The 27217-nt window shown below is 33.4% G+C and overlaps 1 protein-coding gene across 1 annotated transcript; it reads left to right on the top strand.

Moving 5' to 3' along the window:
- The first annotated feature begins 113 nt into the window (after positions 1–113).
- Positions 114–27057, top strand: LOC123715302 (transmembrane protein 64). The gene is made up of 3 exons (XM_045670260.1): positions 114–957; positions 16145–16300; positions 22003–27057. The coding sequence occupies exons 1-3, from the start codon at positions 418–420 to the stop codon at positions 22123–22125; spliced, it is 819 nt and encodes a 272-aa protein (XP_045526216.1). The 5' UTR covers positions 114–417; the 3' UTR covers positions 22126–27057.
- Positions 27058–27217: the final 160 nt, after the last annotated feature.

Here is a 27217-nt window from a genome sequence, read left to right on the forward strand (position 1 = left end):
GTACATTCAGCGTGGCGGCAAATCCCCTGGCATTGAGAGTATCCATGGGCGGCGATCCAGGTAAACGTTCTACCCCGTTTGCCCCTGTTCTATAAAAAAAAGGTTATTTAGACATAATATTTAATAAAGGTTTTTACCATAGAATAATATAGGAAATACTAATGTAAAGTACTGACTGAGTCTTGACGTGACGGTAAGCATAGCGTGTGTCACAGTCAAAACTGTCACTATATCTTTTTGTTATTAAATCGAGTCGTCGTAAGTAGCGGACGTTACAGTTTTCGCGATTTTTTTTATCCCGTGCTGAAATAAACAGTGGCGAATCTAGGCCATGGCGACATATATTCTATTTTATTCTCTGCCCCTACGTACTTGGTGAAATAACTGCCAAGTGTTAACACAGAAATCGTGCTCAAAATGGAAATTGTGAACATTGAGGACGGTCAAGCCGACCAAGTAGCGGTAATACGAAAGAAAAGTATTTGGGCGAAAATAAATAACAGAACAACATACAGTTATTTAGTCAACATTATAATTTCAATAATTTTGTTGACGTCTTTGGTGTTAGTCTTATATTTCTTTAAAGAATATTTAAAAACGATTTTATATTGGGTTGATGCTCAAGACCCAAGGATTGTGTTCTTATTGTTTATGGGATTATTTTTAATTGTTAGTTTTCCAGTGACTATTGGCTATTTAGTGCTCATAATAACTAGTGGATATTTATTCGGTATTCCGAAGGGTTTGTGTACCGTAGTAGTAAGCGCGAACTTCGGCGTTGCTGTAGCCCATTTTACCTTGAAGATGTTAAGAGGATATTTGCCTTTGGACCGGCTGTTGAAGTCAGATACTGCAAGAGCCCTCCTCAAAGTTATTGCAGGACCTCAGGCTTTCAAGATAGTTTTTTTTGCCAGATTAACGCCAATACCATTTGGTTTACAGAACACAATATTTGCTGTGAGTATTTAACTATGTTATATTAAAATATCATCCTTTGCTTTGAACCCATTTTTTTATTGTAATATAAAGAAAAGCAACGAGGGACTGGAAGAGTTAAATAAAATTGTCTATTTCATTTGTTCATTATTAAGAACTAATAAAGTAGTATAATCAAAATCTAAGGTTTAAGTACTGCTTAGACTAGATACTAGTTTTCAGTATCCATATGCATTGACAGAAAAAGGATAATCATAAGTTTTAGATAAGTTTAATCATCCATTGTAAATGTTCCATTTTGATTGTTGCTCTTTGCCTGATCAATTACAATATGCTTCCTATAATTATGATTCTACCTGTTTCTTACTTAGTTGTAGTAGTTAACCCATTGAATACTCTAAAAACTCCATTTACTCTTTGTCTATGGTTTGATTTTCAGTAGTCCAAAAAATCTGTTTATAAGTCTTATAAGGACTAGTCGTCTTATTGGGCACCTATGGGCAAATATTGGTAGTTTGAAGAATAAAAAATAGCACTTAAGAATAAAACACAAAAATGCATAAAAAAATGTGTATTAACAAATACACATAATGTTTAGTAACCAGAGTACAAATTGTAATCTTTATAAATTTTTAAGTAGCTGTCACCATGCACATAATTGTTTAGAATGTGCTTTGAAAACATGAATTGTAGATACAGATTATGCTGTATCCATTTTTTTGTCATTGCAAAAACCACATAATGTCTATAATAGTGTTTAGATTTTTTAGATAGAGAAATCATAACAGCCTATATTAAATATGTTTCTTCATCTAAAAAATAGCCACACTAAGCTAGGGAGTGCATAAGTCATATTTAAAAGGATTAGATAAGTATGTTGCATTATACACTGTTTTCAGAGAACAAAACATTTAATCCATTTATGTATACTGGCATTTTGCCTCAACCTTGCATAAATGCATAACTTTTCACGGAAATAACATGTAAAGTAATAATAACTCTTATTACTTGCATGCAATACAAAGTTAATTATAAAATGATAATTACTTTTATATATCAAATGTAAAGGTGTTATTAGAATTAGCTTAAATCTATATAGGTCATATGTTTGGCTTTTTTCAAATATTGGTAATGTCCCATGTTGTTACAGAAAAAAATTAAATGAGAATTTTTTTTTAAAATTTAAATTTTTACTACTCGTGCATTTACTAAAAAAAACTATGCAAACTCATAGCTAAAAGTTCTGAAGAGCATAAAACAAAGTAATTAAAGGCCAATTACAAAGTGATTTTGTGGTGGCGTGAATACTCCAAATAACATACTTAGTAGCGGTTTTTTAGATTAAAGATTTTGACATTCATGGAAATTACAAAAACCTTCGTTTGCGTGCCTTGACGTGTACATGAAATTAAATTTATTTAAGAATTAATATTAAATTTAATTAATTTTTTTTTATATATATATATACTTTCTATTACACCCTCTGACTTCTTTGCCGATGAGTAGGGATGTCTACCTATTCAAATTTAATGACTGTATCTATCTTATGTTCCATAGTATCATTTTTTTTATTAACTAATAATTATAACTATGATGGACATAAACAATGGCGAAGAAATAACAGAAATTATGACCGATTAAAGTGCTTGAAACCCTAGGGCAGACTTGTTTTGTGTTGTTTATTTCAGTAAAAACTTACGATATAATAACGAGACATAAGGTGAAAAGCCTTGACATTTGTTATCAGTATCTAAAATGAACTATAGTTAAAAGCGATTCATAAGTCTGTATGGAAGTGTTATCACTGCTTTCCGTAAACAACGTTAATAATGTAATAATAAACAATTTCAAACAAAACTTACTGTCATTAATGTTGTGTAAAGATTTTTGTATTATTTCCTTAGTAGGGTATATAAGTATGTATATATATATACTAAGATAGTTACAAAATACAACAATAACAAACAATCTAATAATCACGCAGCTTTTACCCACGTTACTAGTCTGTTTAATAACAAGGAGTTTCGTGATTACGTTAAAATAGTAGGGTAGTAGTAGTAGTATAGTTTGTAGGTCTTTTTTAATATAACAGGAGGCAAACTGGCAGGAGGCCCCGTCTACTGTTAAGTAATACCGCAGCTCATGAACTCGATGCTGGCTGGCTGGTGGTTCATACAAGAGTCGAATAAATGCTGTTATTGTCAATTTCCTTAGCAATACATATGGTCAAAAAAGAACAAACTAGATGTTATGGTTTTTGTTTCTGTCAAAGGCAATATCGGGAAAGTGGCGAGAGCACCTTAGATTACTTCGTCTGTAGGCAAATCGAGAATGCTACGGCCTATTCGAGCCGATTTCATCCCCACCACCATTGTCCCGATATCTCCACTGATCTTAGGGCCGTGTGTAGACGCTTTTAATAAATAAAGCATACATGTTTTATTTATTAAAATGACTCATTAAATAAGTTAACCAAGCTATATATAACCTGGCAAAGGATATAGATAATATTAAATCATCGCGTGTATGAGAAATTTTCTCACTTCAAAACAATACGTACATATTTATGTCGCCTATAAACTGATAAACTTGCGTCACACTTTTATTACAGACTTTAATCGCTTGGTATTTTCCTTCTATTAGTCTTGCAGCAATTATTGTGAAGTATGTGTTCAAGGCAATAAAATGCGTTTTGAAGGGCGTTTGTTGGGGGTTTGAACGACAAACCAAAGATTCTAAGGGCTTTTTATTTGGTATGGAAGATGTTTAGCACAATTAGTATTCGCGAATTGAACACGTCCTACCAACCCATTATTATTATTTTCGACGAGCCTGATATAGCAAAATATTTTTTTATATATGTAATGTTGCAAGATTCTAGTCTTATCGTCGTAGTATAATCATACACTTCTTTACATATATAGAGAAATAAATAATATAATACATAAACATTATAAGGGATGCAACGGCCGGCCTTATCGCTAACAAGCGATCTCTTCAAGCGATTATATATACACGTCTTTGTAGAAGGAAAACCAGGAAAAGAAAGGAACCATGTAGCTGGCCTACTACTAGCCTATAATTATAATTGAGATAGTTGCAGATATGTTTCTGGCCTTTATATTTCTGGTATAAGAGTTTCCAGGACTTGACAATATTACTAGTATTGTCTGTTGTTAACATAGCTTTTAAACATTAAAAAACAGATTGAAGCTATGTGTTATTATTAAAAACTTATTATTATTTACATACATTTAAAGTATTTTCTTAATATTACTAGTTTTACCTACTAAAAGCGCAATCAATATAACCACTACTTTAGACGAAATTTAATACGGGCTGCTGACTAATGCCATATTTACAAATTCTTAATCTTGATACTTTAATAAACATATAAATATCATACATACGTATTTGTTTACTATTATTGAATTGCTAATGCGGTCTGAAATAATAACAATTCTTTGCATTACGTCGGCAATAATGTTTACAGAACCAATATCCTGCAGCGCGTGACGGATATGAAATGCCTTGGCTGCCATCATCGCAATTTCCACTATATCGAAATATTTATAATAGTATTACAACGCAGTCGCAACGCAACGTAGAGTGTGCCTTGTGGTTTCAGTGTGCGACTCTCATCATATGTGGTCGTAGGTTCGATACCCGGCTGTACAACAATAGACTTTCTTTCTATGTACACATTTAACATTCGCTCCAACGGTGAAGGAAAACATCGTAAGGAATACACACACGCCCATAGACCCAAAAAGTTGACGGAATGTCAGGCACACGAGGCTGATCACATACTTGCCTAATAGATCCCCAAATTATCATGAAACAAACGCTGAGATCTAAAAGGTTTCTAGGGTCACTGATTTTTATATTATTACAACACAGACAAATAAAGCATTCACTTCCAAATAAGAGTGTCTATTTTACGAATAGGAATTATTTAACTAAGTTTTTTAAAGTACGTAAGTACGAGTGCTTTACAGCAATCTCGGTCAGCGAATGACCAGTATAAAACAAAGTCAGGTTTGATCGGAAACTTATAACTCGAGGACGGCTGGACCAACATCGTTTTTGATTTGTTGTAATTGTCTCCCTAATAAAATTGGAAAAAATACGAAAATGTATTCGATACCGATTCCAATGATACTTTTGGTTTGCCGATATATAGGGGATATTTTAATTAAAAAAAGTAATGCGCATCTTGTTGTTCATTGCGAACGAGGCACGGACTATCTATGCCCGGGAAGCCCCGCGTTTTATCCAGTTTGTTGTCTCTCTCACCCGCTTTGTCCTCGCATATTCCATTTCGCCAGACACCTTAGTTGGCTTTTAACTGCTAACGTGCTTAGTATTTTTTCCATACTAAATTAACTGTCAAACATTTACTTTCAGCCCGTCGATACGGTAAACTCTTCCAAATTAATAAATATGTATAAATGCGCCATTATACGAATATTTTTGATTTAAAAAATGTAGAATAATGTGATTAATGAAAGGTTTGACATATAATAATATTATTAGTTGTTATTATCTTAATAAAGTAGTGAACTGAATATTTATTTTGTGTTACTTTGAAAATATAATATCTAACGCGTGTACAGATATTATAATTTGGCGTAACAAGATAAAATTCTTTTTAAAATTTTTATATTTCGCCTTATTCACACTAACAATAGAAAAAATTTATTTACTACATTGAAAGTTTTATTATAACGTATTATTTAGTTAAATAAAGTTTATAGAAATCATATTTCTACATAATTAAAGAAACGGTCATTTTTTTATTATAAATTTTGACTATGCTAACTTCAGGTCGGTTTTTTGTGATGGTGTGGGGGTGTCGGGTTTTTGTGACGGCGTGCAGGTGTCGGTTTTTTGTGACGGTATGCGTCGTACATATTTACTCTTATTACCCTAACGCGCCATAAGAAGTATAACTTCAAAAATCTTAAATTAAGTTCAGCTAATCTGTAACTGTAATCGACTCTTAGCATTTGGTGGGACTTTTGTTGCTTTTCCTTAAAGTTTTTCTTGTATTATTTATCTTTATCTCGTTACCGGTGTCTGCTAATTCCTATGCTTTATATTGCTGAGATTGTTTTTCAGTCAAAGATGAGGATATTGCCCTCATATATTCAAATGTATTCGTTTAGGCGGGCCGAAGCCGGGTCAGCTTATTATAAATTTTGCCGTTATTAAATAAATTAATAAATATATATTTGTCGTCAACCAGATCGTTAAATAAACGGTGATAATTCTTTTTTCATCTAAATACAATTAGAATGTAAATACAACGGCGTTGAATATAATACCATTGTTTTGTATTTAAACAAATTAGTCTCAGTAATGACGAGAGCGATTAGTTACGACTAAATCACGTTTTAATACATGTATAACATCTTCAACAAATCCTTGCCTGCGCAGAAGCGATTTTTAGGTTGACGTTTGTGTCCCGCGCGGTGCTTTCCCCCACTCCCTTGTTTAATGCTCAAGAAGTTTGCCGGTAGCTACATAGTTCTATATGCTGCCCTATATATAGTACTATAATGTATGGTGTGACAACCTTGAATAAATATACTATAAAGTGTTAAGATATTCTTAACCCTAAGGTCGAGCGTTCGTACCCCGGCTTTATATGGGTGCAGGTAAACAATTTTGCATAATTTGGGGTTGCTATGTGTAAATATTATATAAATCATAATAAATAATTTTATCAGTTTTGCTTTGACAGTCTAAATCCCTAAAGCACAGATAAAATATAATACCTACGTCATGTCAATGAACAGAAACTAGATTTTTTTTAATTAAAAAGGCAATATTCAAGACTTTCTGTCTCTTATATAGGTACGTTGTATATATGTTCGTAAAGTTATGGCACAACTCCCTAATACGTTAAAGAAATTGTTATGTTAAATAGGAATAATGTACTCAATTCAACAATCATTATCGAATTATTGGGTTTTTATCACTTGAACGGATATCCGCCTATGCCGCCCGGTAGGATTCAATGTCATGACTTGGCGCGAATTAGGACGGATTCTTCCATAGAGCTACATCAACATTTTTATTGTTCAAGTGGCCTTGACATTCGATATGAGGTAAGTGACAAAAAAAACTGTATCCCCAATTTGAAAAGGTCGTAATTTTCTACTAAGATTTTCATACATAGCTTTAGCAATTTACGGTCGTAAGGTTGCGCGGGGTTTTGCACTTGTTTATTAACCTGATATGTCATGAGTTCTAATAAGTTGTCCTTGCTACTCCCCCCCCCCAGTCGGTCGTCAATATCGACTGTAATAACGACACCAGTACCTAGATCGTACCTGTAATAGTTTCACAATGGCTACGATAACTTGGGCGTATCAAGATAAAACTGGTACCACTTTGTTCTGTATAATTTTATATTATACGAGGAATTCAATTGTATTGTGCAAGATTTGTGACTGATACAAACACGGTGTTTGTAATTGGAAAATTCTACTAATAACTATTGTTATTTAAGAAGCTGACCGAAGTCTTTTTGTTTATACTTTTATCTATTTAAATTATAATATTATTATTTATACACGATATCTAAGACAATGGTCCTTTCTTTATAATCTATATAAATAAAAATGATTCGCATAATATGTTGCTAAGCGTAAACGAAGACGGCTGGACCAATTGGAGGTGTTTTTTTATTTATTCCTTGAACTCGAACAGTCTACGGGGTAGCATAGCAAATTATTATATATGTTGGTATGTAGCTACTAAATAGGTAGGCTAAGTGAAAAAGTCATATTAGGGCGAAATGAGGAGGTTTTAAATAAAATGTACCTATTTAATTTCAATTTCATGTTTTTAATATAAAAGTTTTTATAGTATTGTCTTTTATTAAAATAGCTTTTACACCTTAAGAGAACACTTTTTAATCGACTTGAAGCTATGTATTATCAAAAACTTATAATTATTTACATAATTTTTTTTTCCGACGTTTCGCGTGCTTTACAGCGTGCGTGGTCATGGTGACCGCTTAAGTTATAATTATTTACATAATTTTTTTTCCGACGTTTTGCGTGCTTTACAGCGTGCGTGGTCACGGTGACCGCTTAACTTATAATTATTTAGCGCGCTGTAAAGCACGCTAAACAATTATAAGTTTTTAATAATAATACATAGCTTCAATCAGTTTAAAAAGTGTTTTCTTAAAAGGTTTTATTTTTATTTATTTAAGTAACTTGACATTTAAAATATTTCCTGGCTTGTTTGTAGCTTATTGATTTACAAAGAGAGAGGGCATGCTTTATTATAAGTAATTCTATTCTTATACGTTTTAGTCTTATAAGTAGATATTATTTATTTTATTTGCGTTGACTTCATGTTGCGTAAAGGAGTATGTACTTAACATTATTGATTAAAACTGATAGCCTTTATAAACTTTATAAAAAAGTTAATCAACTTAACTTTTATAAATAATTAAAGTATATCAGTCAGACTCTGTAACGGATTTAAAACAAGATTCGACCGTTTCTTAAATAATTTGTCTTTCACGCTTAAAATAAAAGCTAAAGCTTTAAAAGCGCTCAAAGCTGTGCCTCAAGGCTGTATAACTTTCGTGCGTAATGCATGACGGCAAGTAGTACAAAAACTGGGGCACCTTGAGGACTTGTTTTAAAACATGCATTTGAAAATATATCACGTTTCATGATGCGGATTGGAGTAGTGGTTGATGTGTGACTCAACCCTGACAGTCATGGGTTTTAGCCCCTGATGTACCTATGGATTTTGATATCTATGTAGACAACTAGGCACAACTTTTGTTGGCTAGCTCTGGCGTTTGCGACAGAAGTTTACCTGAAATCATATGTTATTCACGATACTGCTTTAAATACAGTCAAACCTGGATAAGCGGGAGCTCAAGGGACCGCGATCTTATTTTCCCTTGAAGAGGTTTCTCCCTAGCCCGAGTTTCTAGTTTTAAGATTTACAGAAGTAGTCTGTCTCATATAGAGATCTATAACAATACCCCAAATATAGCTGTAAAAATAGTGAACCCTGCTTCCTTGAAGAAGTTTATGAGGTTCACGTCTTTCCATCATGGCCAAGAGTACATTCATCTCAGGGCTGATATTCTCTTCCAAACAGGCAAGCCTGACCGAAATGACGGTACCTGGTAAATGTCACTTACTCAGATTTAACTGTATATATGTCGCCGTAAAGTAGTTAAATCAGAGAGTTAATTGAATCTCTAGACAGTTAATTAAATGTCGATATTCAACCGAGTCGCTAAAGTGAGTGTAACTACTAGGGTAACTACTTTACTGCGTCATATATAACAACACATAAATATTATACTATATAATATATATTTGACTACACAGTATCTTATTAAAACAAAGCTTGACCCAGCATCGCGCACTACGGAGGTGCGGTGCCCAAACAACACTTCCTAGACCCAAAATACACAACGATCTACAGATTAAAAAAATAAAGCAACGGATGAAATACAGACCGCGAACAATACGTGATATCAAACACTTTCTTTGACTCAAAAAACATTACATTATAAAGGTTGTAAACATACAATAGTCAACGAAATGTTGAGATACAATATTCATTTTAGTTAAACTTAAACATAATATACTTCTATGAGCTTCTTCGTTTAAACTAGGCCTAGCCTGTTTCTTAAACGCTAGTGTCAATAAGAAATTGGTTTAATTGTTTGTTATTAGATGTTTATTAAACTAAATCAGGGTAGAATCTATTTAAGTTGTTAGTTAACCTTATTGAATAAATCGACGGTGAAGATAGATTTTTTTATGAAAGAGTTCATTAGTTCATTCTTACATATGACATTATGTTGTTGTTGTTCAATGCTCTGTATATGATTATTTAGCAGTTTATATAAGAAGGTAACACCGGCTAAAGATCTCCGATGGTACAGTAATATCATATTACATTTTTAAGTCGCTGATGGTACAGGTGTCTATGTGAACATTATCTGTTTATAAAAGCTAGGTGTCGCGTGAAAGATCTTTCAATGCTTTCCATGCTTTGCGAATGTATCGCATATAGTGAATTCCATATAATACTGCCATATTCAACATGACTGCGCGTTGTGCAAAATTATATTAGTCGTAAAACCAAAACAATCTGCATTAGTAGGTTGAGAAATAAGTATTTATTTTTATTTACATTTTAACAATCCATTTAGCGTGGCTACTTGTTTTTGATATTTGATACGATCGCTAGGCGCCAACAATCTGCCAATGTTTATGGACACTATCTACGACATATGAAGGTGGAGCCTTACCCTTTGTAAAGATTAGCGCAATCAGATTTTGCGCTCTATTATATCTTTATACTGTCCTAGAAACGCTTTATTTACGCTTACGTTATAGTAAAGTACATACGCACTAATATAATAATTAAATTTACACGTAATATTTGGAAGACTATTTAACCATTCACGTTATTTGCCGAACAGGAAAGTCGTGCAACAGCCCTCTGCCCGTCATATACCTATATCACTCTAGGTGCTAAGACAACATACGTTCTATTAAATACACTATACATGTTATATACGTTCTATCCTACGATATCCGCTGGGTACGAAATATAATTGTTTAATAAGCTAATTTAATTATCATAATTAAAAAAAACATTTCAACAATGTTAATGCGGACTCAATTCGACTGAGGGTCCTTCAAGAGCCTGCCAATTCGTAAACAGCCAGCAACGTACTCGCCGCCCGCTGCCAGTGTAAGTGTCCATGGGCGGTATCACTTAACAGATGAGCCTCCTGGCTGTGTGTTGTGCTCTTACAGTAAAGCCGAAAGTCAAAAATCATTTAATCATATAGGTAACACAATGTACACTTATGAATGTCAAAAAAAATTATATACATTGAATGCTTCTAATTTTATATTTACTGCCAGTTCTCAAACCAAAGTCGTAGAACGGAAGAGAAGAAATGGTAATAATCTCTCCACCACTCTTTTTAATCGCCAAGTTTTTTTTCTTTTACACAACGTTTCTAAGGAGCTGCAACCATTACACCATGTTCCACATGATATTATGTAATGAATAATAATAAAACAAATTAAAAACTAAGATTTATCTCAGATTGTCAAAGATCCTCTATCAGCAGGAGGCATGGTGAAATACGTTAGTAATGTTAAGAGAAACCAATGGGATCGTGGCAGTGTATTAAATCATTTTGAACGTACGCCATGTTTATTCAATTTTCATGTTCATGCAATAAACGCTGAAACTGTTTTGATATTTTTAAATACGTTTACTTTGTATGCGTCTCACCCGGACGTTAGACGTTAAATGAAATCGTTAAAGATTTGTTGATTTGAGCATGGAAAATTTGTTTTAATTTTAAAAAGAATATTTTTACGCGCGTTCGTAATAATTTAGTTGAAGATAGTACATTATTTGCGAATGTTGAAATATTAACCAGCTGCTCCAACGAAATTGACATACACAGAAAGTGGATGAGAGAGAAAACACTGGTTTTTAATGTCCAAATTGTTATTGAACCACAGAAATTAAATTGTACACGGTGTTTGAGGAACAAAATGATTATTATTATTAATTACAAACTTTTTAGTTTGTTACGTCTTTATATGTTTCTTTTCTTAGTCTGACTTTTCAGTAGCAACATATATGGAACATTTTTCTATGCTACCCCATAGAGACACGCTTTACCGGAATTATTTTCGCGATTCATTTTTATTTATGTAGCCTTCAATGATATATTCTTATGAAGAAAATGTTACCTGCAATTAGACCAGACGTATGAATGTTTTTTACAAGGTCTTTAAATAAAAATATATATAAGCCAATTTATACGAGCCGAAAAAGCCTACAAAATTCTTCGCTACCATTTTGGTTATTCAATCTTCACCTTTACATTAAAAAATAATTGAACCCGATATATACACTTCGTTACATTAATAGTACATATAAAAACAGGTAGCATAAATGTACATCATTACCAATATTTCATTTGAACAAAAATAAGATTAAAAGTAGAGTTATACAATTAATTAACTTAAAAAAAGTAATCTTTCTTATGGTTCGTCATTTTCTTTTTGCGTTAGTGTGTCATTAGTGCGTAGTCAAACCACACGAGGTTATGTATACGATTATCCGTTAAAGAAGTGTATATATATAAGTACATATTACGTTTTAGGTTTCTGATTTGATTGGCAAGAGTGTAGTTTACATTTCAGTAGGTTTATTTTCACAAACACTTTGTACGAGCCAAGGCTATGTTTCTGCTCACGCAGGCTTTTATTAGTTTAACGCCGACTGTTGTTCAGTTAAAATCACTCGCCAAGCACTCGCTTTAGAATTCAGTTTGCACACCTATTTTTGTCGGTACAGTGTAGGTAGATACATATTTCATATATCAGCCAATAAACATAGAAAAATAATAACTTTTTTTAGTGCAGTTTTTATTTGTTGCCAGGCATTTACTGTCGTCTTGTTTGCTACAAGATGCATCTGGCTTATAAATCAGCCAAGTATTCCATTCATCAAGAGTCCTTTCAATTGACCTCTATAAGGAAATCTATATTTAGTTTTATACAATGTAGATATTTTAATAGCGGTTGAATACATTGTTTTCAGCACGCGTAACAAAAATAACTAAATAATTACTCATGTAGGCAGGCTTACGTTTATTTATTTAAATGACTATACTAAATTTGAAATGTGTTATTTTTTGGGTTAGCGCAAGGGAAAAAAAGGCCAGACCTAATTGTCGAAGTCATGTCTGACAAGGAAGATAACATTCTGACATCGTCTAGATTATAGCAATTTTATTTAGAAACAAACCATTGGCCTTTAAGGAAGGTGCTGGACGCAGATTTCTGTATCTATTACGTGATCGTTTGTTTTTTCTAATCTGCGCTTCACATATGTCGTCGATTTTTGAGTCTAAGGCTAAGCGGTTTCCTCACGATTTTATCCTTTTCACACTATGTGCGAGTGTTAAACGCGCACTTAGAAAGAAAAATCCATCGGTGATTTGAACGATCTTGGGTTGAAGAACGCCGAAGACTGACCAGTGTTGGCAGTCTTCAACACAGCACTCTATGAGTTTCTCACAAATTGTAGGACGACCCGAGAGATTTCAATGGTTCTTTTGTTATGAATTTAACCTTGACACAATGAAACGTCTAATAAGTCTAAACTCACGCCATTTAGAGCACTGAAATTGGCCCTTAGCGTCTCCAATCAAGTTTATTAACGTCAGCAGTGTTCTAGTAATTGAGTGTGCAATTAGCCACCTTTAGGTCATGGATTTTTCTTTAATGCAGTCGACACACGTGCAAAAGGAAACTGTCGTGCGGAAACTGACATGTCTTACGAATAAGACACAGACAGACTAAGCATGTCACGAATTAAGAAAGTAAAAAAACTTTGTTGTTGCATACACAAAAAAAAATGATGCTAAGTGATACCTCCTCCACCCATGGACACTCTCAATGACAAAGTGCTCGTGAGTGCGTTGCCGGCCTTAAGAATAGGTACGCTCTTTTATTGCCCTAAGTCAAAGTGGTTGGGTGGGCGGCTGGTTCCAGGTGGTGGACGGAAATACCTTAAAAACGGTTTTTGTCGGTTTAAAATATGAGGTCGTCGTTGTCTCGCCCCTAGATTCTTATTATTTTTTAATTATTTATTTAATTAATTAACGGTTCGGTTTCGGTTTCTATTTAAATTTTAAGGGTATTTTAAAAGGAGTTTAGAGGGTTATGTGAGTAAAATAGGTTTATTTTAAACTTCAAATGCTGCGTGATAGTCTATATAATATATATTGTTTAATATTTTTAACAAAAAAATACATAATATGTATTTATATTTACATACGATAACAAAATAAAAAATTTTCTGTTTTAAAACTAGTTAGGGACTATTCAATCTCGTTTTAACTGAAATAAATATTTTTCACTTAATAATAATAATAGTCTTTATTACTGTAAAATTACTTTACTACATAAAAATATGAAGTACTGTAAACACTAATAATTAATCGGCAAGCCGGTTAATTTCTGTTTTACATCTTGTCCTTGGACATAGGCCTCCAATAGCTGCCACTCTTCTCGGTGTCTAGCTTTACGTAGCCACATAGGGCCATCTTTTTATTTGTCTTCCTCGTTTCCTTTTGTCATAGCGAGGAAGCCATTTTTCACACTTAACAATAAAAATACTAGTGATACGGGTGGCCTAATAGTGATCGATTTTCTTTAAGCTCACATGAAAGGTTTTTACTGGAATACTTGTTGACTATAATTGGTATATATAAGTCCTACCGGTGATTCGATAAGTCCAACCATTTGATGTGGTGTATCTGTGTAACTTAGTTTTTTAAGCAATTTTATATTCTTGTGTGGTTGAAAACACTTAGATGGCGGTAACAGTATTAAATTATTATGTAAGTTAACCCTTATAAACGAATTTAGACGTAGAATAAGAGCGCAGACCAGTTGAGTTCGTAGTTGGCGGCGCTGGAGTCGTTCTCCGTTTCTCTTGCTCTCGTAGTTAAGATACACTGGGGGAACGTCTGTCTCTTTCGCTCTCTCTTCGCTTTGCAATATGTAAGAGAGAGACAGCTGCTGCAGCGCGATTTGGGTCTCAGAAAGTTTGTTTTCAGAGCACCCATAAAAACTGTTTCTATCTAACTTCTGAATTCTTGGCCGCACCTTCAAAATACACTTGTACATAAATTTGACAGCAGTTGTCGTACTATTGGTTTGTGAGATATAGTATTTTGAGTGAAGTAACTTTTGTTTGTTTAAACATATGAATAAATTTTCGTGTGTTACAATAAAAAAATATATCTAATAAACTGTTAAGCTATCTACTAATTGTGGCGAAATAAGCTTTCAGCGAAGCTAAAACAAAAGAGGGCTTTAAAGTTGCCTCGTAAGCGTTCTCAGCATTTCTTTTGTCGCAATACCAACTGAAGACATTTTTAAGTTTATTGGCACGGCTATTCCTGGTGTTTTATTGCATATGGCATTCTGCCACAAGGCTGCAATTTACAGCCAATGAAGTAAACGTCTTTATCTCCGCAAGATTGTTACCGTGTAATCTATCACCATATCTAATCTTCAGATTAACATACGATTTCAAAGGATACATGTAGAACGCAATACCCAAAGCTACTATAGTCTATGGTTATGTTTAGTAAATGAAAATTTTATAATTTTCCACCCCTGTCACCTCGATATCCCCTAACAGCACTGTTGAAGCTACCTGTCGATTCCCGTACCAATTCGACATAGGGTCCTTCATGAAAAGCGTATCAATTCTTAACAGGCCGGCAATCGCTTGTGAGCCGTCTGGTATTGTGAGTGTCCAATGGCGCCAGAATCACTTAACATTAGTTTAGCCTGCCCTATAGGCCCGGCTTTGTATATCTGTATTCTGTACGCAGATATATCTACAGATTTTCGATTGATATACGAATTTATATACTCTATATAATACTTTCAATCTGTCCTATGCTGAAACGGAGTCAAAATCTCCTAAAATTTCGTGACGTAAAACTTGAACGCTCCCTTAGGCGCTAACAAGCGATTTCTTCCAGGCAACCCTAATTTGGAACAACAAAGAATAAGACAGCTACAGAGGTTAAAGTACAAGAAGTGCATAAATAATTAACAAAAATACTCAAAATACCTACAACTAAAATAAAATCTAAACAAAAAAATTAATAAACGAACAATAAATAAACAAAACTGTAAAAGCTAATCTAAAGGTTAATTGAGTCACAATGAATACATATATATACATATACATATATAAATAGCTCAGGCAGAAAAAAATTGATAAAAAAGAACATTATTAAATAAATTTAGAGACTGAGCTCGTCTGATATCAATTGGTAAAGAAATCCATACTTTGCACAGTGAAGGAGGAGTGAAAGAATTCAGTTTTATTAATATGAGTTTCAAGAATTAGATTATCTAGGGAACGGTAATAAATTTTTTTGTTATGTGTAATTTTTTTTCCTTCTTTAATAATTTGCATTCAAATTCATTATCATAATGTCAAAATAATAATAGCATCAGTTCAGTTATTTATAATTGTTGTCAAAACTTATGGTGTAAATACTCTATCCCGCTAAAAGGCACTTCTTCGTTGTCTCAAATTCCATTTGACAATTGTCAATATGTGTTACATTTTTCTGCAGGTAAGCGACGTTCGTGGTTGTGGCTACCATTGGGCTACATTGCTGGGTTTGTTACCAGCGCAGGCCATCAACGTATACCTGGGTTCAACGCTACGGTCAATGCATGATGTGCTACACGAGTCACACGTTACTGGATACGTGGTCTTTGCATTTCAGGTAAAAATACATTTTAGAAACTAGTTTAGAATTTAGAAATTTGTTTTAGTTGTAACGGTTTTAATAAATAATAAGTGTAGTATTTTGTGTACGCTCTTACTAGTAATGCCGCCAATTCGTGTGGTCAAGAGGCTCATATCGCCAGAACGCTCGCATGTGCGTGCCGGTGTACGATCACGAACATATTTTTTTATGTAAATAAAGTGTTTGTTTTCATTATTACCTTTCTTGAGTCCATTTAAATAAGTTTTACTGTTTTCTAGGTCAGTGGATCGATTAATAACAGAATTTATGCGAACAAACCTACTATTTTATTAATAAATTAAAGGCTAAATATATTTTAAATCGATTTTAATTATTTGATACGTAGATCGTAGTTAAATAATATGGGTATATACGAGAAATGAGTATAAACATACCCAAATTCTATTTTTCTGACGCTATAGTACACGGCAATTGGAAAAGTTTTTTTTTCATTAAAGATGTACGTATATAGCGTACGTATCGGCACGAGTTAATTAACATAAGTAATGATTAAGTTGATTAAAGTAATTGTTTGTGCTATTAAACTCTTCTTTTTAATAGACATTAATCTATTATTTAATGACTACAAGCATGCTTAAACAATGTGATGTGTGACTTAACATACATGCCCGTTATTTATTTATTTAAAGTTATGTATATAATGAATACATAATGTTTTTTTTTCTGTTTTGGCCTAGCCAAATGACGTATTATTATTTGTCTAAATTGTATTTATTTGATTGTGTAACGAGTGCATGACATGTGATAACGTGCCAATGATAAACTAGGCTGAACTGGACAGACTAAATTGTTCCGATTTTATTTAGTTTAAGAGAGCAGTGTTGGCCTACTGCCGTGATTTGAGCCCTGCTGTGCACACGCTCGTACTGAGAAAAATCTTTATTATTAGGAAAAACAAGTGACGAATCTTATGCAGAAATCTTGAGTCTCAGCCCTAAATGGTTGTAGTGCGATTGTTTTTATTCTGTTTAAGCCCGCGATTTATTGCGCTTTTTAATATAATATCTGAAACCGAAAAATCCTGCCGTAAACCCCCCTATATATACCCTTAATGGCACATTATAAAAAGGTTATTAAAAATTCATACTTCAAGATATACGAATATAACGAACTGTATATTGATGCTAACATACCATTTCAAAATTTCGCTACGTACAGATGTACTAATATCTCTATTTAAAACTTCTATATATAACAGTTAATGCTTAATAGAAACTGGTGTAAACAACATGGGTGTGTAAAAATAAAATTGTGATAAAATTGTATAAAGCGTTTTAAATTTAATTTAATATAAAAGTTAAAATTGGAAGTTTTTTTTTGTTAATAATAACTGTCATATATTTTAGAAAAGATATATGTATCTATTGTATGTGTAAAATATAAAATTTTCGTGTGTGTTGGCTTCATAAATAATTAATTAATAAATAAACCATTCGACCAACGCAGGACCTCAGACGGAAGCCGGTGACGCGTTTGTCGATCATAATATTAATGTCTCTCACAGGCTGAATTCACAATGTCACCAATTGGTTTAATGCTTCTTGAATTGCCTTCATTGACCGCTTTACTGAAGAGAGTCATCTTTCAAATAAAGTAAGTGGCGTAGAATTATGTAGAAAACTCTTAAGAATTTACATAGGCCTACTTATGATAGCTGACTGTAGTGCAGGCTTTCGATTTACGAGGTTATTACCGTATTTGTCATATTTATTTGTATTGGTGTTACGGATCCCACCCACCACTTCGAATCGCCAGGTCTTAAAACGTAGTGTGAAAATATTATGCCTAATGAACAATTATTATTATAAAAGGTTGAAATATTAACAAAATAATTATATATAAGGAAACTAGGTGTCAGTGTGTGTGTCTATTCATAAATCGACGAAATTATTTTTTATTTATCACAAACATTTACACAACATAAAATTTAGTGTCAAATTTATACTAAACTATTTTATTATGATTTTATTTTTTTCTGTATCCTCATAGTTGAGGGTCCAAAAGTCACAGTGCAACCCTCTTCTTGCAACCATATTTTGTTATAGTAGTATAATATACGAAATGCAGTGTTTGGCTTCAACATGCGACTCTAATCCCTGAGATTTCCTGAGGTCGCTCGATCCTCGGCTATGCACCAATAGACTTTCTATGTGCGCACACTCGCTCGTACGGTGAAGGAAAACATCGTGAGGAAACCGTGATGCCTCAGACCCAAAAATACAGTGTGGGTCAAAAGGCTACCTATGAAATAAAAGTAGTCAAAGTGCAATCTGCGGCCAAGACACATATGTTGTAGCGCCACTGTATGTATTATTAACAATAAATACAATATTTATTAATTAATTGAGTTATTGTTACACGCCTGCGTGGCAAGTGTAAATTATGTTGCCTTAATAAACAAACACATTTTATAGATTTTGCATTTATGAAACAATGGAATTCACTTCATTAGTTCTGGTCGACCAAGGAATCTTTTTTGGAGCAGCAAAATAATTTCAAACGTAAATTTAAATATTCAACTCAGCGTATAGATACCGGCAAACTTCTTGAGCATTAAACAAGGGAGTGGGGGAAAGTTTGCGCATCGTACACAGCGCGGGACACAAATTTCAACTGATTTACCAATCACGCGATCGACACGTCACTCTCCCGCCGCCCCCCTCTCCCAATGCTAAATAAAAATCGCTTCTTCGCAGGCAAGGACATTAGTCCATAGAATCACGGAGCACATCCTTTCCGGGATGAATAGCTCCCTGAAACCGAGAGCCATGGGTGCGCTCTTCTTCGACATAGCGAAAGCTTTCGACAAGGTCTGGCACAACGGCTTGGTTTACCACCTTAAAGTGCCATTAAGACTCTTGCGTATTGTACACGACTTCTTGTCCGATCGCTCAATGCGCTATCGCGTAGAAGGAACGTTATCGTCTCCTCGACCCATCATGACCGGAGTCCATGAAAAAAAAATTTAACCTCAAGACAGAGGTAACCCTATACGGGCAAGCCATCCCATGGCAAAAGTCCGTCAAATATCTAGGAGTCACACTCGATAGCGGCATGTCTTTCCGTAAGCATATAGCCGCCGTTCGCAAGAAGGCCTCTTTTGTCGCCTCTCGCTTCCATTTTCTCCTAAATAAAAGGAGTCAAATGTCTCTCAGACACAAGGTGACCTTGTACAAGGCCTGCATTCGACCGTGCATGACATACGCTAGCGTAGTCTTTGCGCATTGTGCCCCCTCCTATATTCAGCGGCTACAGGTGCTTCAGACGCGATTCATGAGAATCGCGACCGGTGCGCCCTTTTACGTGAGAAACGTCGATCTCCACCACAACCTGGAGCTCCCTACCATAGCCCAATGGATGAAGTTGGCGTCCGCCACTTTGACAAGGCTAAACACCATCCCAATCCGCTGGTGCGTAAAAGCATCAACTACTACCCCTTCCCGACAAAAAAGGCTCGTAGGAGGCCTCGACACACACTAACGGATCCGGACGATCCAATTACCGTAGCAAACGATAAATTAAAAACGGCCCGCGCGGCCAATAATAGACAATGACAGATTAGGGTAAAAAACCGCCTTCACCGGGGAAGGCAAGGACCTTTACTTCGCACTTCGCTCACTCCAGTGAGCTTCCGTCCTGCCCTTCAGGCGATTGACCACCCCGCGACGGCCCAAGCCGAGGTTCGAGTCTCACAAGAGACGCCCTTGCGTCTATATGAATGTTTTGCTCTTATGCTGCTTTGGGGGATGCAAACACATAGAAGTTTGACCCAGGGGTCACTGGCTAACGTTTGTATGTCTGTCTAATCGGACCACAATCACCGCTTTAGACCGATTACTTTGTTTGTTTTTCGTAACTATGGAACAGTATTTCCCACCTTAGGTCACAAGCCCCATAGGGGGAATTCGAGAATTTATTTTAAAATTTTGAAAATTTCCTCACTGTGTTTCGTTAACAATTTCCTAAACCCTTAAGAAACTTAAACGACCGCGTGATTGGTGAATATTTTTTTTCTAATATTTAAAATTTGGTACGTTACATTGGGTATATAATCATTTTAGAAAGGCATGGCACGGCATAAACGTTTGCAAGTTCCAATATCACGATGCTAAATAATTTTCTTTTCACCGGCTTCGTAACGAGCTTGCAGAATTAATAGTTATATTCTAATGTTATTAGATATATCTTTTGTTGCTTCAAAGTAAGGTCATTTCGACATTAGTATAACGGGTCACGCGGTCCCCAGGTTAGGTACATTTAATACGATATCAATGTCACCGCAACACGTCAACCGATTGTCACGATCTCACGTGTTAGATATATTTATTGGATTAGATGATTGATCAATAGTATTTATCTTTTAATATAGTCATCTACTACTACCAGTCGGTAGTTCGAAGTTAAATTTGAACCTATTGTTTAGTGTTTTCATATTTGTTATGAGGCGATTTTAATCATATTTATTTCACAAAGTTGAAATAGGATTCTTCTAATCTAACTGTTTGTTTTTATAGATAAATAAAATAAAATTCATTTAAGGTTAATTTATAAATTCATTCCTGAGTTCTCTATTCTAATGTTATGATAATGTTAAAATCAAAATACTATTATATTATAAATAAATTGTTATATTATTCATATAGTTAACGCACTGTACCTATAATTATGAACGTACTTACGTTAACAAAATAATGATTCAATTTTCAAATCAAGGGCGTAGAACTTGAAGAACTCCATCGCTTTAAAATCGACAAATTTGACAAGAAATCAGTGTAATATATTTAACAGATAAGATAACTCGCTAATGATATAATTTTCAAAGCATTCATTGCAATTTGCTTAATTGTATTAACGAGTTTGTTAAACATTACAGGAGTTTTATTAATATAATTGTTTGCGATGCAGACCTCCTGGCTTTGTTTCTTTAGGTATTTTTATAGATTTACGATATCAGGAATGTTCTTGCAACTTCGTGGAGTTATTATATTTTAAAATTATTAATTAAAAATATTTTCTTAATACTTTGCGGACTTATAGTAGACATCAAATACAGACTTTTTCGGTAATAATTAAAAATTGTGTAATATATACCTATATTATTGTATTATATAATTTGTATATGAATCATATTTATTTAATATAACGGGATTGAGCGTTAGCACACCTATCTCCAAAGGATAACTATGTTTTATACATAATTTATTATATATTTATAGTTGACTTGTGGACCCGACAGACGTTGGACAACTATATATACTATATTAATATTTAATCTTTCAGAAAAAAAGACAAAAAAATTGCTATCGTAACAAAAGTCATGGTTAATTAATATAGTGGTTAAGTATTCTTAAGTTTTCTAATTTTTCGCGAACCGTTCACGCGTAATGCAGAGACCAAGGGAAACAGAGATTCATCATTATATACTTATATAGAATAAGTATTCTTACATTTTCTTAATTTTCTCTTTCAAAAGAACTTTCTTCTGACAATAAAAAACAACAATAACGAATTAGCAAAATCGGTCTAGCCGTTTACGCGTACAGGGAAATAGGGATTCATTTTTATATAAATGTCTTTTGTACGTATATGTATGTATCATTTATGTTATCATACATTATTTCCTGTGGAATAAATGTTTTGTTTGTTAATCCTTTCAGATCCTCATTGGAATCACATTAATGGTGTGGGTGGTGCAGAAGGCTCGCAAGGAGCTGACGATAGCCATAATGGCGGCTGAACTTGGGCGTGACACCCTATCAACAAGCAGTTCATCCAGCTAGCCCACGGCCCACACCTCGGGGCCAGAGAGCGCCGGTAGTAGCTAGGAGTGCGCCCCCGGGTGCTTGGCCCCGGGAGACACTTACGTGTGAACTGTGATATTATGCTTATGTCAGTGTTGGGATCTCTTTGTGACGGTTACAAATTATCATAAAGGTATTAACATTTTGACAATTGTAAATATGTAAACTCGTAATTGTAAGATTCTGTCTTTGTCTATCGAATTTGTCTCACGGGTAATATTTGTGAAGTTTCACAATAATGTAAAATAACTAGTGTATACTCGTTAAATACTATGTTAATAATACGAAAGATACCGCGGGCTGAGGGTTGGACACAGTCTTCAATGTATGTGTGAGCATTTTCGCCAATCTATGAGGTATATGTGATATCTACGAAGAAATGTCTTCACAACAAATCTAAATGATATTTTATTAAACGGTATTAAATTGTGCTAACCTCGGTATTGCCCTTTATATTGACATTTGCTCAGATAAAGTCAGTGTTTCTATTAGTATTTATGGAATGTCTCGCGTAGAAAGTTTGATACTTGCTAGGTCATTATATCGTGCTAGAGTTTTGTCTTGTTATGATATGAATAAGTTACACTTTGTATGATCCAATTACGCTTTGGTTGTATTCTAAATATTAATGTAAAAAAATCAATTTAGAACTTTGCACGTTATTGTCATACAATGTTCCTATTTCCGTTTTAATTTCAACTAAAATTGCGTCACCGAACTATTGAATTATTGTGGTTTATTGTCGCTGTAAGATAATATTGTACTCTGATGTTATAAAGAGGCTTGATTGTTCGTTTGTTATGGGCGCTAAAACACATGGACCGATTTGAAAAAAACTTTACACTCTCTCTGACAAACATAGTAGCATATTTTCTAAAAAGTTTGGGATTCGTATGAAAACTTCGATAATAGAACATAAGGTGTGAAAAGATTACCTATATCGTGTACGCTGTGGAAACTATTGACAATAGAGTAAAGTGATATAATACAGTTTTAAACGAAACATCTATATCTATGAAACAGTTTGCGATACCAGGTCTATTACATATTTAATAAAATAAATATCCAGCCCTTTGAATCTATGAAATTAGGTAAAAACTCCTGTTTCAGGCTATCGACATAACTGTCGACTGTTTACAAGCCCTAACTGTGTTGTTCGTGGAATTAAATGCTTTTGGTGAAGGTTTGTGTTAGCTATACGTTCGCTAATTTGACCTCAACACGCTTATAAAATATCGTAAACTCATGAAGACTCGACTAAATGGTGAGTCCCCTAACCAAATTGTATGCTAATTATACTGGTGTAGGAAAATACTCGAGCATTTTTGGCAGATTTGTTCGAGAAGGGTACGAAGCAATTTCCAAGTATGTCGAATGCCTTTTAGGTAGAAGCTTTAGGCTCTTAAATATTTCTTTCTCTAAAAATTCTTCTGTTTTATTCATGTTAACCTCGTTATTATGATCGCGAAGTTATAATTTATCAAATACATTTCTCCCTTATCAAAGCACGCGAGGTAGGCATTCGTTAATTTACAAACATTTTGCGATTTCACTGATGTAATAATTTTTGTCACGAGAATTCATTGAAGCATATACAAGTATGCCGTGATTGTATTGAATACATTTGTCGATGATTTGTCATGGAAAATATGAAGAAGATTATAATAACCGAATTACGTGTTATATATAGTAAAGAAATTGAATATATTTTGCTAAGCAACTATTACGTGTTCAGTTCTAGAACAAAATTCGATCAACAGCATTATTTCACAGTCCTGTTACTTTGGATATAGTTGGGGAAGAGTGTCAAGAGAGTATACCACTCCGCTGATGTAATAATTGCTACGGTAGAATTTAATAGATAACGTTCTTATCTATAAGAATTATTTACGATTGGTGTTTTTGATCTAAACCTTCGCCCTGGTAGAAAAGATAATCTATCTTTGATAACATTTAAAATGTATGCGCTTAACTATGCTTTTACGAGTTAAATAATGGTTAGTATTAACCTATGGTTACTCGATTGTACATTGTAACCTTTAGTAAAGTCATGACATTTAAAACCTTAACGCGCCAGGGTTGGAGTAAATCACTGGGCCCAAGAAAACTAGGCCTGTATTTTTAATAGTGTGCCATTATGTAACAAACCTTGTATCTTCTTAAGAATTACCGATTTTTAAACCAGTTACGATAGCACGTATTCCATATCAAACTGTTTACGTTTTGGTCCTTCGACGTATTGAGTGAAACGCAAGACGAAGTTAGTTTAAAAATTCATCCAAGATTAATGAACTGCTTGTAGTTTTTGGATTTGAGTTTTTACATTGAGGCCTATGGCTCTAGAATTTTTCTGATTTATACCGAATCCGGCTCTGCGTTGTTTATTATAATCCGTGATTTAGTTAGTAAATGTCGATAAAAAATTCCGCGAGTTGTTTGTTTAAATATTTTTCTCTTTTTATATGATTTGGAGTTGATCCAAATCGCATACTGCGACACAAGATAAATAGGATGATGCGTAAGAAAATTATTTACTAACCACGGTCAGACGGAGTTAAATTCGATATTCTCTAAATGTAATATAACTTTTGATAGCGCTGGTAAAAACACGCGTATCTAGAGTTATTTCGTAGGAAATTTTAGTGTTAGGCGTTCTTGGTAATCTGGAAGTTCCAATAACAAAAATATCTATATTTTTATATACAATTTCCATAAACTTCTCTGAGTAGCCTTAGAAACCTTGAGATCGTACGACACCAAAATTAACATTGAAGTCGGGTTTCCATTTGCTATCGGGAGTTACAGAGAACCAGCGCTGGGGTGGTTACGGCGCGTTCGCAAACACCCCGTGATAGTTTTTTATCAGTTGCATGTCACAACTGATAAAAAACTTCAGAGTTAAAAGTACTTCGTAATCTTATCCACTTAAAACACTTGTAGACAACTTTATATATACAAGTAATGTATAGTAACTATTTCTACTCATTTGTTTATCAACGAAAATAACGATGCTTAAAAATAGCTTTATAGTAATTATGAAACACAGATACGAATACCATAAGTATCAGAGCAATCACCTATACATTATCATCGTGTTGAGTGCGCGGGCCAATATTTACGCGCGTTATCACAGATTATCAACAAAGCTAATTGTTCCACGAAGGTCGTATATCAAAATTGCAATACTTTTTTCTAATGTTTTTTATTTTCGTTATACCTATATTTTTTTTAATTCCTAAAAATGCCTTTTTAATTAAATTGCGTTAGAATTTATTTATTTACTTACTTTGTGTTTAAAAAATAATATTTAAAAGGTAGAGAAAACTGGTTTGTTTGAAACCTGACAGTAAAGCTAAAATTAATCAAGTTAATTTACTTGTACAATACTCATCAATTTCAAATTCCTATTTTAGTTGATTTTACTGAATATTTGATAGTAGGTACTTACTTTTAATAAAAAATACAATGGTATGGTGACGCAATGTAATCTAAGAACAGCTTTTATTGTGCTCATTTAAAATTGAATATAAAATCACTGCCTTAATTAAGTGTATGCGTTTAAATCTAATCGAAAGTTATCGTTTTATTATTTTAAGTGAACAAAATTCAGTATATTGATACACACGTTCTAGACGAAAGAGAGATCAATACTCTTTCAAATCAGGATACAAAAATTATGAGGACCACTTTAGACCCCATATATGACAGTGTACATTGTCAGTGATTGTCACAGAAACTATGTTTACTACAACTTTTATAGTCTAAATTAATCCTCTTTTGTTTATTACTCAAAATATATTACAGCTTAAATCCTTTATAAGACACCTTTTAAAATCACTATTTATTAATTATGATGCTTGTCATATTAGGATTATGTCTACTCTCAAGTTAGTTATTAATTATCCTGTAAAAAATATTTATTCTTATTCCTAAACAGTCTGTTCGGTGACATCTAATGTAATTAATGTGCAAATGTATATTTAAGTATCTGTATTAATATGTAATCAAATATAAAACCTCAGGTATTTTCATAGATACATTATTAAGAATATGTTGTAATTAATATTCAGTGCAATATTTTATTGAATAAAATTGTATTATGTAATAAAAATATTGAGACTAGAATCTATTGTTACAACTGAATGTATTTCTCAAACTTAACTGATGTTGATTGAAGTCAATGCCCCTATAATATGTATTTTGAGATTTAAAAATTTATTACTTCCTTAATATATTCCTAAGACTGATTTTTTATTTTGGGTCCGAGCTACCAAGATAGTTCTTATCATTTTAAATAACAGCCACAATGTACAGCGTTGTGGTTATCTTACAAAACATACTGATTTCAAATTTATGCCCTATTAATTTGAGCTTCCTTTTATTAGACCAAATTTATATATATATTTAAGTTTTCCTGAGATAAAAGTCTGCTGTATACATTTGTAGACAACGACGCGTGCCATATGAAAATATTAAAAAGCGTTTAATTATAAAATATAAAAATTAGTAATTTATCTTTGGTATAATATTTAGTAATTGGTGCCAAAATTTGTTTTGGGTGGTGTTGAAAATGCGTTCATCATTTTAAAAGTCTAGTTGTTTATATGGAATGGTGTCTTGCTTTCTCCACACATGTTCTGCTTAGATTGTATCTGGTTACTGAATTAAAGCATATTGTGAACAGTCTTGCAGTATTCTAATACTAAAATATTTTCATATTACTTATAAATATTGCATGTATTATAGTAGATAAAATGTAAGTGATATGTAATAAAATAAGAAAAGTGATGCTTGTAAAGCTAAATAAATATGCTCACTCTTTTATGGACGTATTCTATATTTTGTATTAATACTTTAACTGTAGAATTATATGTGCATTTATATTGTAAACGAATTTATTTTGTGTTTAAAGTACCCATTGTTATGTTCTTAATCCTTCTATGTTAAATAAAAATAATAAATTGATGTTATTATTTGAAGATGATTTTTTTTTCAAAATAAAACTATGCAATCGTCAAATTTTTCTGAGTTCGCCAGTTATAGTCTGTGTAACCAAATTAATATAAATAAC

Source organism: Pieris brassicae, chromosome 10 (assembly GCF_905147105.1).
Source record: "Pieris brassicae chromosome 10, ilPieBrab1.1, whole genome shotgun sequence".
Lineage (NCBI taxonomy): Eukaryota > Metazoa > Arthropoda > Insecta > Lepidoptera > Pieridae > Pieris > Pieris brassicae.